The following is a 16,328-nucleotide window of genomic DNA, read 5'->3' on the forward strand; positions in this document are numbered from 1 at the left end:
ATCAAATTATTGGTGGGGACAATTCAATAATCGCTGGATATTGGTGGGGACACGTCCCTTCCGTCCATGCCAAATCTACATCCTTGTTGCAAACACATGCCCATTAAACAGCTTTTCCACCCTGTCTACTGTACACACATTTGTTTCATGAGAATGACAGATTTAGTTAGAAAGCAGCACTAGAAAGTAGGATAACAAACTGAAGAGCAGAGGTAACACAGAAGTGTGTCACTGGGCAGTGTGCACTGTGTTAGTGTAAAGAGATTTAGCGACAGTAAACCTGGCAGCAAACATAAATAAACACTTTTTAATTCCTTAATCAGTCCACATTTAGGGTTAACAAGTTTGATCCTGCAAAATCACGAGTTTGTGCATTTAATGCATCGCTTTCACAGCACGATGTTTGCAGGGCACTTTGCAGTTTGCGTTTGTTTAATCTAGACCTGCCAAGCCAAGTCTGATACAGATCGTATGATTTAATCTGAGAGGATTAAAGACTAAAGCGGGCCGTAGGTCTCTCAAACCAACCCATGGCATTAGGCCATCAGGCAGCATTACTTTTAAATATGTAAACATCAACATTTAAATACAGATATTATGCCACACTCACGAAGACGCTGCCAAAATATGTGCGGTCGGGTAGGAAAACAAACCCCTTGCTGCACAAATTGAATTTACGAAAGAAGAAAGATATAAAAGCAGGATCTATTTCTGAGTCTGGTGCCAGCAGCATTATCAGTCAGTCACAAATTGGCCTTCTCATTCTCAAGCATATTGCAACCTTTATTTTTCTGCTTAGATTCATTTTGTAGAGGCGTGTCATACTTTACTGGAGTCAGTAACAAAGTCAGATGGAGTATGTAATCATATACAGTGAAGATGACATGCTGTTTAACCCTCAACTTCACATAACTCTCCTCATACCTGAGTTTCACAATCTGAAAGAATTTAACAACAATTTAACAGCTTAACAGTTTTCTTTAATGTAAATACCACTAAACACAGCATTTATGCGTACATCATAAATCATGAAAAAAAACAAAAAACTACAAAGAATCCACACATCCATCCTTACTCAGTGCTCTTAGCAACTACAACATAGCAACAGTGGAAGGAGGAGAAATCCCTGTTTCTTATTTGCAGATTCCCTCCCCGTGGGTAATGCAGCCAATCACAGCTCAGGGCACGTCAGACTACAATGCATGCTCCTGATAGAGATGTTATGCCTCTGAACTCTATTCTACACCTGATCACAGGATTTCAGATTCCCTTTTCTGTCCAATCAGCACACACATATGTAAGCCAATCGGGCAGCAGGAGCAGCTGTGCAGATGGGGACGGTGGACGCTGAAAGAATTTATGATTTCTTGCCATTTTGACTGTAATGAGATATACATGTTCATGCATGTACCAAACTGGTATACATTTTTTGCTTTTTCCAGAGATTGTCATTATTAGCTGCTGAATAATGTGCTTTTAGTTAGAGACTGCATTTAGGTGCGAGGATTACCCTTTAATTTCTCATCAGTGAGATTTTTGGTTTAGTTGGTGCAAATGTCACATATGTTGTGTGTTGTGAACATGAAGGTTATGAAGGAATGGATGATCATTTTGTTCTTTCCCTTTCTAAGGCAACAGGGGCAGCAACAGCTACCCTGACCCACTTACCAACTGGTTAATCACCACACTTGCTCTCTTTTACTCCCCCCCCATACACACATCAGCATAAAACTACACATATGACGCATGCAGGCATGACAGGGGATGCTTCCACAATGTAGGTTAAAGCTTGTATGGAAACCATCCAGAGACAGGCTCAGGCCAGTGATGCATATGTATATCTATCTATCTATCTATCTATCTATAGGGATCTATCTATCTATCTATCTATCTATCTATCTATAGATAGATAGATAGATAGATAGATAGATAGATAGATAGATAGATAGATATCTCCATACGGTGGTGGGATAAAGTTTTTTAAATGTTTAAGATCATCAAAAAAAAATGATAAAATGAAGTTTCTAAATGAAGTTATTTATTTTTAAGAGGTCAAAAACCTACATGGCCCTGCTTGAAAAAGTGATTTTCCCCTAAACTTACAATCAAGTATTTGTGATAACTGGCAATGAGTCTTTTAAAGCGCTGCAGAGGAATTTTAGCCCACTCATTTTTCCAGAATTGTTATAATTCAGCCACACTGGAGGGTTTGGGAGCATGAACCACCTTTTTGGGGTCATGCCACAGCATCTCAATTGGATTCAGGTTTCAGGACTTTGACTAGGCCACTCCAAAGTTTTCATTTTTTTTTTCTGAAGCCATTCATAAGTGGACAGGCTATCTGCCAGATGTAATAAGATATACACCTTGCAAAAAGTTCAACTTTTGTTTTGTGGATCCACAGAGTATTTTCCCAAAAGACTTGGGGTTCATTAAGATGTTTTTTGGCAAAACTGAAAGCAGCCTTTATGTTCCTTTTGCTCAGCAGTTGCTTTTGACATAGAACTCTGCCATGCAGGGCATTTTTACCCAGTCTCTTCCTTATGGTGGATTCATGAACACTGACCCTAACTGAAGCAAGTTAAGCAAGTCAGTTACATTGTCTTTTATTTGTTCCTGAATTTCCTTGGACCGCAGCATGATGTCTGACTTTTGAGGATGTTTTGGTCTACTCCACTTTGTCAGGCAGGTTTTATGCAAGCGATTTCTTGATTGAGAACAGGCACAGTAGTAATCAGGCCTAGAGAAACTGGCTAGAGAAATTGAGCTCATCTTTCCAAAGATGTGATGCACAACAGTTAATTTATCTTATAACAGGGAGGGGCAATCTTTTTTTATCAAGCAGGGGCATGTAGGTTTGGATTTCCCCCCCTAAATAATAAACATCTTCATTTAAAAACTTTGCTTGTGTTATCTTTGTCTAATATTTAAATTTGTTTGGTGATCTGAAACGTTTAAGTGTGACAAATGTTAAAATAATAGGAAATCAGGAAGGTGGCAAACAATTTTCACACCACTGTATATGTATATGGCATTCAATCATTTTGTTTCAACTCCAGAGGTTTACAACTCCTACCACAGCTTCTTAAATGGGTAGTAAGGGACACCTAGTGGATAATTGTTTGCATTGCAGTAACAAGTCGGATTCTGATGATAATCACAGTTTGTCCCACTGTTTAATTATTTATTTATTTATTTTGTGTGTTTTTTTATCCAGTTTATTTTGATAGGTACATCAAAAACTGAATGTCTATTGATTTGCCTAATTATGTGTTTTTTTATTTTTACCCCCCCTTTCTTTGGCAGCTGAGTCCAAAAGTAAGTCTCACAGTGAGTCAAAGCGAGAAGGCAAGGAACGTCACAGTCACAGCAAGGAGTCCAAGCGTGAATCCAAGGAGCGTCACAGTAAAGAGTCTTCACATAGAAAAGACAGAGACAAAGACAGAGAAAAAGACAAAGAGAGAGGAAGCAGCAATGCAGAGCCTCTGCCCCACAGACGAAATAGTAAAGACCGTACTTGTAGCAATGTAGATGCACAGCTGGTTCGCAGGGATAGCAGGGACCAGGCCTGCAGCAATGCAGAGCCCATCCCTGTGAGGCGGGACTCCAAAGATAGGGGCAGCAGCTCCATAGAAACAATCCCTTTGATAAGAAAAGACTCCAAGGACAGAGGGATTAGCAATGGTGACCTATTACCAAGGAGAGACAGTAAAGATCGAAGTGGGGGACATGGAATGGAGTCTTTGCTGAGACAGGAGAGCAAAGACAGAGACAGACTGCTTGATCAGCCACCTGAGCTGTTGCCAAGGCAAGACAGCAAGGAAAGGGCAAGAAATCCTGTAGACTACAGACATGAAAGCAGAGAGAGACTGGATCAGCCACCTGAACTCTTACCCCGACAGGATAGCAAAGAGCGAGCCAGAAATGGTGTGGACTCAAAGCACGAAAGCAGAGATAGGCCCCCTGAGCTTCTTTCCCGACAAGAGAGCAAAGACAGGGTTAGAACCGGACCAGAATACAGGCATGATAGCAAAGACCATCGTCCCGATTTGTTACCCCAACAGGAGAGCAAAGAGAGAGAAAGGAATGACACGGAGCACAAATATGAAGGTAGAATAGATCAGCCACCAGAGATCCTTCCCCGACAAGAAGCATCCAGAAGCAGCAACAGCAGGGACAGAGTTGGTTCCAACTCCGAATCCAGGTATGAGGGGAGAGATCGAAGCTGCCACAATAGTGGAGATCTTCCTCCTCCTCCTTTATCCAGGCAGGACAGCAAAGATCTGAGCAGAACTGGCCTTGAAGTGAGGCGGGACAGCAAAGACAGAAGTTTGAATGGCTCAGAGCATCATCATTTTGACATCAAGAGCACCAAGAGCCCTTCATCAGTGGAATACAGGTGTGATAATAAGGAGCGAGGATACAGATCAGATGGCACCCCCCGACGAGATAACAGAGCAAATTACAACACAGACCAGTCAAAAGCACAAGAGAGGAATGGCAGCACAATATCAGGACAGCATTCATCAACAACAACACCCACTCATCACGGAAGGTCATCAGGTAGCCCTCCGATGACCATGGGAACAGGAAATGGTGAGTGTTAGAACCTAAATTTTAAGGCGGCATTAGACAATGCATATAACTATTCAAATGGCATACTACTAAATGTGATTTTTTTTATTCCTTTGTAGATCTGAAAGCAGCATCTAAGTATGCCCGCTCACCGTCTAAACCTGCTAATCCTTCCCCAGTGGGAACTCCACAAAGGAGGGCAACAGAGACACATCAAAGTCAGGTATGCATATCTGGTTTGTTCTTTCTTTTGTTTTGTTTTGTCTTGTCTGTCTCTTTACCTGAAGTGTCAGTTTCTTATAGGTCCTGAAAACTTATTTCTTAGTCTGTTATGGAACAGTTTGGACTGTTTAAAGATATTTTGTTCTAGTTGGTCAAACTGGTGTGGGGATTCGAAATCTAACTCTTTTATCTCAACAATTTAAATTAACTGACTATTCAATTGATTGACTAGTTAACTATTTAACAAAACACTAATTAATAACACTGATTAATTAGGCATTTTTCATTAGTAATGTGAAAAATCTTCAGTTTATTAAAACATAGTGGTTACAACTGAAGATTTATTAAAAAAAAAAAAAAAGTAAATTGTTTGCAAAGACAGTGAAGAGAAATCCACAGCAGGTTTCAGAACTTTCAGAGAGATCTACATTGTGTTTAACTCTTCATCTTCTGCCAGATATATCAATTGTATTTTTTTTAAACTGATTTATTAAGTCATAGTGTAGGGTGAAGTTCATGAGTAAGGGTGCTCCTAGCACAGCAATTTGGTGAACATGATTTTTGTCAAAATCATTTTTCTATTTTTTTTTTCTTTTATTACCTAAAGCCGGGAACACATAAATGGATTTACCATTCTCTCCATTAAAAATGATCAGTACTGGTGAGACGCTGGGTTACACCAAATCAAATCAAAAACCACACCCATCCGCCCCTGAATTCATTTTTTGTGTTATATGATCACTTAGTCAATTGTGAATGACATCAAAAAGAAATTCTAGAAAGAGTTCATTTGTATTTATTTCACGTGGTATGTTAAATGTGTTGCTCAGATGCCCCAGATGCCATGGATATGTGGAGACACCACTATGCTAGAGCAAATCGAGAGGAAACGCACCCTATGCATGGAAATCCGTTCCAGACAGCATCCGCACTTGCAGAGATCTCTGGAGAGGCCTCCTCCTCCTCTGCCAGACAGGAATGAGGACAGGCACCAGGAAAGAAGTCAGTGCAAACAGGAAAATACATCTGTCCTTCCAAGCTGGGGAAAAAACGGCGGGACCAAGAAGATCCGTCCTCCTCCATACCCCACCCAGACAACGGTATTCTGGGATACCGCCATCTGACATTTACAAGGCATTTCAAACACATAACCCACAGTTAACCACTCCCTCTCCTCCCTAAAACATCACAGGCTTCAGGGTGGCCGCTGAGAGGACAAGAGGGATGATGCTCACTGATGTCAAAGGACAATGGTGGTTACCACAGCAATATTTCTGCTTGTTCAGGTTGTCATGTTTCTTATCATCACTGGTGATATTTGATATTTTTCTATTTCCTGTGACTGGACTCCTGTAATGTAATTAGTAGAGTAGATATTTGATGATGAATAGATATTTTCTAAATGAGATGATGGGGATCAAAAGGAAACTTAAATGATGTATAGTAGATGTAGATGCAATCTAAAATTTGTTTTTATGTTATTTTTGTTCAGGTTATTTTACATTTCAAAACATAATCTATCGATACTTGTACTGTAGTTGCATAATTTTCTTATGCCAAGCGCTTTTTTTTTGTTTGTGCTTAAAAGCACTAAAATGAATGGACTATTTAATTCTGTCTATATATACTTTACATTTTCACTGTTGTATTGTAAGTTGAGGAGTTTACGTCGCCGTGCTTTAGATTCCAGGTCTCTCCATGCCTGGTCCAGGATGTTCTAGAATGTACAACAGCTGGTCCTAGAACAGAAACAGGAAACTACTTGTGCTTCAGTTTGTATTTAACAGTGAGAAACTGTGTGGTCACTACGTCAAAGCCTTTTAAAGCTGTTTCGCAGGAAAGCCTGTTGGCATTTGTAGAGGACAGAGATAGTGTGTAATGTTTTTTGCTGTATTCTAAAATACACTATGAGGGCGGGGTGGGGAGGTAGCAAATTAGAACATACATTATAAACAGGATCATTTTCCAAGACCAGCCAAAGCCTGTAAAAGCGAGATATGGGTGTGGTTGCACTTTGGATGCTTGGTTATTTAAAATGGGATTAGTGGCAATAGCTGGCGAGTACCAGCATCTTTACATTGCCATGCACACTGCAAAGCACCGTGACAGTGTAAATACTTGACGCCAACGACCAGCCCGTACAATCAACACCTGAGCTTTTAGATTTCTTAATTTCACTGCAGATTATAATAGCCATATGCACTTGCTTAAGAAGTAACTTTCAAGTTTATGCTTATATATATTTTTTGAAATTGTAAGGAATAGTGAGTTGTGCCATGTAAGTTTTCATTTATTGGCTGAAAGGTAAAGCCTCAGGAGAATGGCTGGGTGTGTGACATACACTCATCTATATTTGGGTGTCTCTGACAATGTTTCCAATCCAATTCAATGGCTGGCAACCATTTTAGAGATCAAATTATTGAAGGACCTATCACATGACAACAGCTTTAAGCTGTCAAAAATGACGGGGAGGGGTTGCACAAGGGCCTGCAATTCTGTCAGGCTACAAAAAAATAAGTGAACTGCACTAACTCTCATCTTCCTTCACATTAAATCAGGCTGGTTACATACACATTCATCTCCCCCTGCTCTCTCCCTCTACCTCAACCTCTTATTTGCATGAATTCAGTTGGTTCTCTTTTGCACATTAAAAGGCAATGTCAACATTGCCAAAATAGTATGGGTTTAACAACAGCCCCTAAAGTGCAAGTGCAGTACCCCCTCTCTATGAGAATCAACGAATCAGAAACCTTTGTTGGTACCAGTATGCGTGTGAGGGAGAGAGCTGTGCGCGTGTGTGTGCGTGTGTGTGTGTTTATGAGTGTGTGTGCCTGGCTACACTGTATGCAAGTTGCTAGTTTAAAAAAATGATTGTCTTAAGACATTCACTTTGCCCTCATGATGTTGGTGGGTGAAGGTTGGAAATGTAACAATGATGATGATGTACAATCTTTTTGTGTGTATAAACGTGCACTGTGAAAAGGTAGAGAGAGCACCGCACCGTCAGTCCTCTGTCTTATTGCACTGAGTGTTCTCTTGTTTTGCGTAATAAAAAAAAAAAAGGAATAAACATGTTTGAGGAATAAAGTACTGTATTCTGATTGTCACTTGGGTTCTGTTGAGAGAAATAAATAAATATGGACTTGAAACCTGCTATGGAAAATGTGCATCCTGTCAAAATGCTTCTTTTTCTTAAAATTGTATTTATTTATTTAGTTTTTTACATGACGTGTCAAATTAAAGTCTTATTTTAAAATGACAAAATGAAAAACAACTTAAACACAATAAAATAATAATAAACACAAGAAAAGGTCATTTCAGAGAGGATTACAGTGCTAGTCTGACAGATTATAGCACAATTATAGAACATAAGGAGCTTTTTTAGAACTATAAATGGTACCTAAGTGAAAATAATGTTAAATGTTGAGGTGTGCAAAACATTTATTTTAACACATTTTTATTGTCAACGAACATAATCAAATTCATCTTTAACCCTGAGTGGTATGAGTAAGGTTTGGGTAATTGGGTAAAAAAAAAAATCATAATCTTAGGTAAAATGCCACAATGCTTATCCTTCTCTGTGGCAGACATTACACTGGCTGGTCCTGTGTCGCTGTTGGTCGCTTGCTTTGATGGTGCCAGGACTTGCGGTTATGAACTGCTCTGCTGGGCTTACAGTAGTCAGCCAATAACTATAGAGATTGGCAAAGTAGTGACAGGAACCCCGTGCCCCTTGGCACTCAATGAAGGGATGAGTTCGGAAATCCTTAAGGCAGCTACCAGTAGAAGCCAGTGACTGGCCACCACCATTATTTCCTGATCCTGTGTGCTAAAGACAGCAAGCCAGCAGGTACACAGTGAGGGGAGTTAACAGAAGTTTTCCTTTGAAACACTTTAACATTTTTTTAATGTACTTACCAAGAGGAAAGAGTATCCCACCCACAAACTCCTCCATCCAGGTGGGCATGAAGGGAATGTATGATTCTGGCTGTGAAAAGTCACCACAGGTGAAATGGTCTCACACACCACACAACGGCTGATATGGGACACAATATCCTGGCCAAATAGCGGCATCATGGGTATGGGAGCAGTTGTGGAGAGCCAATAGGATTTGTCATTGCGACTAGAATAAGAACAGGCAGCTTGGTTACAATAGGAGAACGGCATGGTGGAGAAAACAGGGAGGCAGGAGCCAGGCTGGCCTGCAAGGAAAACAGATTGAAAAAAACAAAAATAGATGTTATAAAATATAGACAAGGAAGGGTTTTTAAATTTTTCTTCAAATTTCTATATACCAGGGATGAATACATTTCAAGAAATCAGCAAAATGACCATTTTATGCGGATGCTTACCCAGATCTTGTGTGTGAGCCTTTTCTTGTGCCTCCAGGTAAATGAGACTGTGTCCCACCCAAAGCTGAGTGGTATCTGCTGGGCACTGTGGGACCTCAACTGATTGACTATGTATAACTAACAGAAATCCAGCATTCAATATCCTCCTGTAGCTTGGCTGACCCTGGTCACCAGGAGGACCTGGGATACCTTGAAGTTGTTGTGGTTGAACAAAGAGCGTGTGTATTAGGTGAAGAAAGCATCAAAGTGAGGATAAAAAAAAAAAGCATATCAGAGCTATATTATTCATATTAGTACACCAGAGCGAATTTCCAAATTTTATCTGGAAATTTCCACACTAATTTAGTGAGCTATCTAGAAAATATGAATATTTACCTTGAGGTCCAGGAAATCCAGGCAAACCAACATCTCCTGGATCTCCAGCTGGACCATTACGACCAGGAGGACCTGTTATACCAGGAAGGCCCACAGACCCCACCGGACCCTTCTCCCCTGAAACATGCAGATAAAAGCAAATGAGTAAATACAGCCATGTATACAGGAGTATGGATTTTTTTTGTTTGGCTGTTAAGCCGCTTTACACTGACCTATAAAACACTACAGCATAAAAATGCTTCAAACACATAGCAGACTTGTCAACACATAGCAGACAACTTAGAACCAAAGACCCAAATTTCAATTGTAATTTTAAAACACTATGTTACTAGCAACCTGTTACAAAATCATGCTATTTGTTACAATTTCATTATCTGAATCTATGAAAAATGCCAAAGATAACACAGTTTAACTGGGGATATATTTTAACACCAACAAGGTGATTCCCAAAGAACTTGTAGCCAAAAACTGTCATATCTCAACATGATGTGCAGTATGCCTTAAAAAATTTTGAGGTAAGTAGAAAAGTAGAGGACAAAGGAGGAACTGGCAGGGCTAAAAACACTACATCAGATGAAGAGTATTTGAAAGTAATGGTAAATGGACTGGTTCTTATACAGCGCTTTTCTAATCTATCCGAGCACTCAAAGCGCTTTATACAACTCATATCCTTAAGAAATTTAAAAAAATACAGTAAAGACCTGACAGAGGCCCTGAAACAGGCTCTCTCGTGGTTTGGGGCTGCATAAACGGAACTATGAACACAGAGAAGCACCATCAGAGTTTTACAATACCCTCTGAAAAGCATCTGTTGTATAGGCATACCTGCTTATAAAAACACATAATTGAACACTATCAGTCATGGACTGGACTCCTCAGAGCCTGGACCTCAATATAATCTTGACAGAGAACAAAAAAAAAGAACAAAATAAGACCTTTGACTGTCCTTTAAGAAGCCTGGAAAACTATTCCTGAAGATTTCAAGGAATTAGAAATTAGAATTAGAAATTAGAAATCTAATTTGAAGAAATAAGAAGTTTACCTAAGACAAATCAAACTATGGTTTTTCCTCTTGGACTGTATTTTCACACCTATTTCATATTTCCTTGTAAAATATAAAGAAATAAAGAGTGGATGAAGACATGTACAATACTCAAGTTGGACAGACAGAAACGAAATATACACTTATAACTGTCCAAAGATTAGGTTTACCTTTACGACCTGGAATACCAGGGGAACCCATGACACCTTGGAATCCTACACATCCCGGGCTACCAGGAGGACCTGGAGGTCCAGGGGGAGCAGTAGCTGTTAATATACTGACAGAGTCACCGAGAGCACCTTTGACACCTAGAAGAAAAAAAAGATTAGTACATCTACTATAGGAACAATTACAACTTTTTAAAAAAATCAATTTATTTTGCTTTGAACTGTGAAGTCTTGCATATTTTAGTTTCTTGTCTACAGTACAACTTACCCTTATTTCCAGGGTGGCCAATTTCTCCGCTGGGGCCCTGGGGCCCAGGGGCACCTAGCTGACCTTTGGGTCCAGGTAGGCCCATTAGACCAACAGGACCTTGCTCACCTGTCAAAGTGTGGTAACATTTGGAGTATAATCAGTTGGATAGCTGCACTGTAAGTTACTGATGATGTCTATTTACCATTGTTTTGTTTGTACCTTTAGGTCCTCTAGGGCCTTGGTGGATAGAAAGTCCAGGTGGTCCTGGTAGGCCCCTTCTTCCTCGAACACCTGGTAAGCCGTGGGGGCCAGTTGGTCCTGGGTCTCCTTTGAACAAAAGGCTGGAGCCTGGTATCCCAGGTTCTCCAGGAGGACCTAAAAAAATAAAAAATTTGAAATATGTATAAATATATTTAGTGGCAAACATACACACAGTTACATAGACACAAAGCACCATCCAATTCAAAAGGGTCATTTGTTGACAGTTGCATTTACTTATTTCTCCTTTTGTGATAGTGATGATGTGTATTGAATAACCCTCTGCTTTGTTTGTTCATTGTATATTTTCCCTTTTACCCCAGGAGGGGGTTTAATAAGAATGAAATAAAGTAGAGAAAAGTAAATTAAATATGACCCAGCATACACACATACCTGGGGGTCCTGTAGGTCCTTCAAATCCTTGACCTCCAGCAGGTCCCTGCAAAGGTGTTTGGCAGGTTATACCAAGGTAACCAGGTTCACCTGGGAGTCCTGGGAGGCCTAAAAGAAAAAACAATCTACCCTTAGCAACATAAAAAGTTACTTTCAGTTGCTCCCTTATTCAATAGGGGTCACCATAGTAGCATAGTCGCTCTGCATGTTTGATTTGACAGTTTTTGTGCCAGATGCTCTTTCTGGCACAACCTGACACAAAATTGTATCTAGTGCAGACAGAACTGTTACAAATAAAAGTCATGATACCTGGATTCCCTGGTGGGCCCCTTTGGCCTTTAGTCCCAGGAATAGTAGTTCCTGGAGGTCCTTGGTAGCCCCTGGCCCCTTTGACTCCTGGAAAACCATCTGGTCCTCGAGGGCCAGGGATATCTATGCCTGTATTATAAGTGAGTACATATAAAACATAGCATCACATTGTAATGTGCTCACATTTGATTGTGTATCAAGAAAAACAATCTAAAAATTAGCAACTACACATATTATTACTAATTGTAACAATAAATAATGTGCTATACGACTGGCACCCAACGGCGACAAAATTCCTACAGTCCTAAAAGACATAGAAAAGGAATAATATTATATAATGCTCTCTTACCACTTGCCCCCTTCATCCCTTTTGGACCTGTAAGCCCATACAGTCCATCTAGACCTGGTGGTCCAGGGGGCCCTAACATAACAAGCACAGTGTGATGATGTGTAAACTGTCTTGTTTGGTCCTATGATTGCAAAATCATGCTTCTTGTTTCAGTTTTTTTTCCATCTTGTATTCTATTATTACATATAATTAATTATTATATGATATATTATGCTATATGATCAAACAAATAAATGAAGAAAGAAAGCAAATCTGTTCATAATGTTCATAACCCTTTTAATGTTTTACTTCATTATTAAACAATATGAACACATCTAAACTCTTGGATTGAGACAATTATGTTTGTACCTGGGGGCCCATATCGGCCAGGGGGGCCTGGTAGTCCCACACTTCCTTCATCACCGGGAAAACCTGGAAGACCTGGATGGCCTTGTGGACCACGGGGTCCAGGGGAACCTGTACGTATACATAGGTATACACAAAAGAGCTCAAACAAGCATTCATATATAGGAAACAAATCAATGTTAATTGAGGGAATAAAATCAAGTGTTAAATTGCAGAAACTGATTATTATTGTAGATTAAATTAATGTTAAAGGAGCTAAATTTAAATCCAGATTAAATTATTTTAAATTAAATACACTCAAAGATTTTATACAACTGAATCCAGTTTCTGGCTGACACATTACATATTTACAATATTTTATGTGAGAACAAAATTGAAATGGTTACTTGCACAGAATTATTTTTTCCCTTTAATGATGGAGAAAAAAAAGCTAAGGACAAGGGGAAATTTATTTTTCTCCTGAATCAAACTATGAATAAGGTAAACATTGGAAACATCAGTTTATTAATTGTGCTGCTGAAGTACATCCAGAAAGTTCTAAAATCAAACCTATAGGGATCACCTGGTCTTCCTTGTATTCCTCGTTCTCCTGGAATGCCTGATGGTCCTGGTCGTCCTGGGTTTCCTCTGGGTCCCAGATCACCTGGGTCTCCTGGTATCCCTCGAGGTGCTAAAGAAATTATCAGCTTTTTCTGGTTTTGTATGCAAACTTTATTTAGCCAATGAAACTACCATATATCGTGTAGGATAAGTTTTTTGTTTTGTTTTTTTTAAGATTTGGTATAAATTGTTTTTTTGGCGGAGGGGCTTGAAAAATAACTTTAATTTACCACTGAAGCCATTCTCTCCTGGGATGCCTCTGGGTCCAGGTGGACCTGGTTGTCCATAAGATGGTCCTGGATCACCTGGAAGAGATTTGGATAACTGAATAAATACATAACAAAATGAGACTGTACTGAGAGACTGGGCTACATTCTTGACCATATTTGCAGTGACAATGTACTTAAATCTTTTTTTTTTTATTGCACTGATTCTGCGTTTTTTACCGAGGTTTCTACATAAAATTCCCACTGTTTGTAGCTAAATTAAATCAGCTATTTAGTATGTTTTAATAAAAAATACATAATTACCCTTGGCACCAGGAAATCCTTGTCTCCCTGGAATACCTGAATATCCCACAAGCCCTGGATCTCCCTATAACATACATCAATACAATCCAATAATTTAACACCAGCATTTGTAAGTCTGAATAATTCCACTTAAAAACGCACAATATTTAAATCCTTCAAGCTCGGGTCCTCTACCAGAGGCCTGGGAGCTTGAGGGTCCTTCACAGTATCTTAGCCGTTCCTAGGACTGCGCTCTTCTGGACAGAGATCTCCGATGTTGTTCCTGAGATCTGCTGGAGCCACTCGCCTAGCTTGGGAGTCACTGCACCTAGTGCTCAAATACCATGGGGACCACTATTACCTTCATCCTCCACATCTTCTCCAGCTCTTCTCTGAGCCCTTGGTATTTCTCAAATTTCTCGTGTTCCTTCTTCCTGATATTGCTGTCATTCAGAACCGCTACATCGATCACTACGGCCGTCTTCTTCCGTTTGTCTACCACCACTATGTCCAGTTGGTTAGCCACCACTATTTTGTCCGTCTGTATCTGGAAGTCCCACAGGATCTTAGCTCGGTCATTCTCCTCCACCCTTTGGGGTGTCTCCAATATTGACCTCAGGACTTCCAGGCCATACTAAGCACAGATGTTCCTGTACACTATGCCGGCCACTTGATAATGGCGTTCCATGTATGCCCTGCCAGCTAGCATCTCGCACCTTGCTGTTATGTGCTGGATTGTCTCAGGGGCATCTTTACAAAGACTGCAACTGGGGTCTTGCCTGGTGTGATAGACCCCAGCCTCTTTGGATCTTGTGCTCAGAGCTTGTTCCTGTGCTGCCATGATTAGTGCCTCTATGCTGTCTTTCAGTCCAGCTTTGTCCAGCCACTGGTACAGGAGGTGGCTGACAGTTGCTCCATTCCGTAGTCAGTATGCGTAGCCAGTCTTGTCAGTCATCTCACTGAGGGGGTCCAGGCCTATGCAGAACAGCAGTGGGGACAGAGCATCTCCTTGGTAGATCCCGCACTTGACGGTGACTTCTGCTATTGGCTTTGGCCTCTAGTGTTGTCCGCCACATCCCCATCGAGTTCCTGATGAAGGCTCTCTCTCTCTCTCTCTCTCTTGCTATACATCAGTGCTATAATACTAGAATATAGTATTATATTATAATAATAAACATTAGTGTAAGTATACACTAATATATTATATATTAGCGTATACTTACCTATTAGTAATTTTTTAAAGTTGTATTTCACAGGAGAGAGCCTGTGTTAAAAGATTGAAGAAAACTATTCAAATTCTCTTTAAATTTAAGCATACATTCTTTGTGTTTATTCTGCATTTACTTCATTATATTCATTATATTGCATAAATGTCTGTTACAAACTTGTAATTGCAACCAGGCTATTGATCAAGTAATTGCAATTAATCGTAATTAATTACAGAAAATTGTGAGATTGAGTTAATTTTTTGAATCTATTGACAGCACTAATACATACATATATATATATTTAAACTGCTGTGATCAAAATATGCAGACAATAACTTCACAGTATTGGTGCAGGGTCTCTACCTTACTGTACAAAATGCCTAGAGGTCACTGCTATGATTTGACGCTACATAAATTAAATTGAATTGACTTGAGTACCCGATCTCCATCATTCCCAGGATATCCTCTGGGACCAATGAAACCTTTATTCCCAGGGTCTCCATGAGGTCCTGCTCTTCCTGACCTGCCTGGAACTCCAGGGATACCCTTAATTCCTGGTGGACCAGGCCATCCATCAGATCCAGAGTCACCTGGCATTCCCCATGTGCCCTTTGGACCTATAAATTACATCACAAATTACTAATTGTTTAGTTTTGCACCGTCTATCACTGTCCATCTATACAGTCTTTCTACCAAAGAAGAATAAAGCTGTTTTCTAAAGACTTATGCAGGTTAAATTAAAACTCCATTACCTTGAAGTCCAGGCGCGCCAGGTAGCCCCATCCTTCCTGGATGACCCAGTGGACCTTTCCTTATATTCACTGGACTTGTCACTCCTGGATCTCCAGGGTCTCCCCGTAAACCTGAATAGACAACAGAAATGAAATGCTTGCCATTTTCTTCCATAAAGTACACAAGAAGTGAGAGAAAATAACTTAAAGAAAAAGACTACATTTGGTACTTCCAAGGGTCTTTACCTTACAATAAAAAGGACCTTGAGGCAACTACTGTTGTGATTTGGCACTATATAGATAAAAGTGAATTAAATTATTTGATCATTGTTGTGAACAGGAGCCACAAGCACATCAGAGTAGATTAAACATACAAAAATAGGTATTTTGATATTAGCCATAACTCTCAACTCACAAACCTCTGACCATCACATTTGAATCTCAGAAAACAAAAAAACAGAAGAGAAATCAAGCTTCTCCAGACTAATAAAACAACAATAATAGTAAGTAAAAAAAAGTTGAGCATAATTATTTGAACCCAACAGAGAAGACAGCTTCCCATTATTACACTCCACTCCATCTTAAAAGTTTGCCTAGTGCCTGATTTCTGTGTTTTCCTTTACATACAGTCAGATATTTCCAC

General features: G+C 39.8%; 2 protein-coding genes across 2 annotated transcripts in view; one reads left to right on the forward strand and one right to left on the reverse strand.

Moving 5' to 3' along the window:
• The window catches only part of nyap2b (neuronal tyrosine-phosphorylated phosphoinositide-3-kinase adaptor 2b), a 20,533-nt gene extending 12,579 nt beyond the window's left edge, over positions 1–7,954 (forward strand). The window contains exons 5-8 of the mRNA XM_005721276.1: positions 3,307–4,596; positions 4,695–4,798; positions 5,628–5,897; positions 5,990–7,954. Of these exons, the coding sequence (XP_005721333.1) occupies positions 3,307–4,596; positions 4,695–4,798; positions 5,628–5,897; positions 5,990–6,025 (1,700 nt within the window). The 3' untranslated portion in view covers positions 6,026–7,954. The remainder of the gene's footprint in view (positions 1–3,306; positions 4,597–4,694; positions 4,799–5,627; positions 5,898–5,989) is intronic.
• Positions 7,955–8,135: 181 nt separating this feature from the next.
• The window catches only part of LOC102194873 (collagen alpha-4(IV) chain-like), a 25,628-nt gene continuing 17,435 nt past the window's right edge, over positions 8,136–16,328 (reverse strand). Inside the window, exons 33-48 of the mRNA XM_005721546.1 lie at positions 15,707–15,817; positions 15,393–15,571; positions 13,768–13,831; positions 13,468–13,542; positions 13,200–13,307; positions 12,641–12,748; positions 12,293–12,364; positions 11,944–12,072; positions 11,635–11,742; positions 11,203–11,358; positions 11,002–11,109; positions 10,737–10,874; positions 9,525–9,641; positions 9,150–9,338; positions 8,716–8,999; positions 8,136–8,626 (exon numbers count right to left, since the gene is read on the reverse strand). Coding sequence (XP_005721603.1) covers positions 8,366–8,626; positions 8,716–8,999; positions 9,150–9,338; positions 9,525–9,641; positions 10,737–10,874; positions 11,002–11,109; positions 11,203–11,358; positions 11,635–11,742; positions 11,944–12,072; positions 12,293–12,364; positions 12,641–12,748; positions 13,200–13,307; positions 13,468–13,542; positions 13,768–13,831; positions 15,393–15,571; positions 15,707–15,817 — 2,207 coding nt within the window. The 3' untranslated portion in view covers positions 8,136–8,365. The remainder of the gene's footprint in view (positions 8,627–8,715; positions 9,000–9,149; positions 9,339–9,524; positions 9,642–10,736; positions 10,875–11,001; positions 11,110–11,202; positions 11,359–11,634; positions 11,743–11,943; positions 12,073–12,292; positions 12,365–12,640; positions 12,749–13,199; positions 13,308–13,467; positions 13,543–13,767; positions 13,832–15,392; positions 15,572–15,706; positions 15,818–16,328) is intronic.

This window comes from Pundamilia nyererei, unplaced genomic scaffold (assembly GCF_000239375.1).
Source record: "Pundamilia nyererei isolate P.nyererei 1_Seehausen unplaced genomic scaffold, PunNye1.0 scaffold00004, whole genome shotgun sequence".
Lineage (NCBI taxonomy): Eukaryota > Metazoa > Chordata > Actinopteri > Cichliformes > Cichlidae > Pundamilia > Pundamilia nyererei.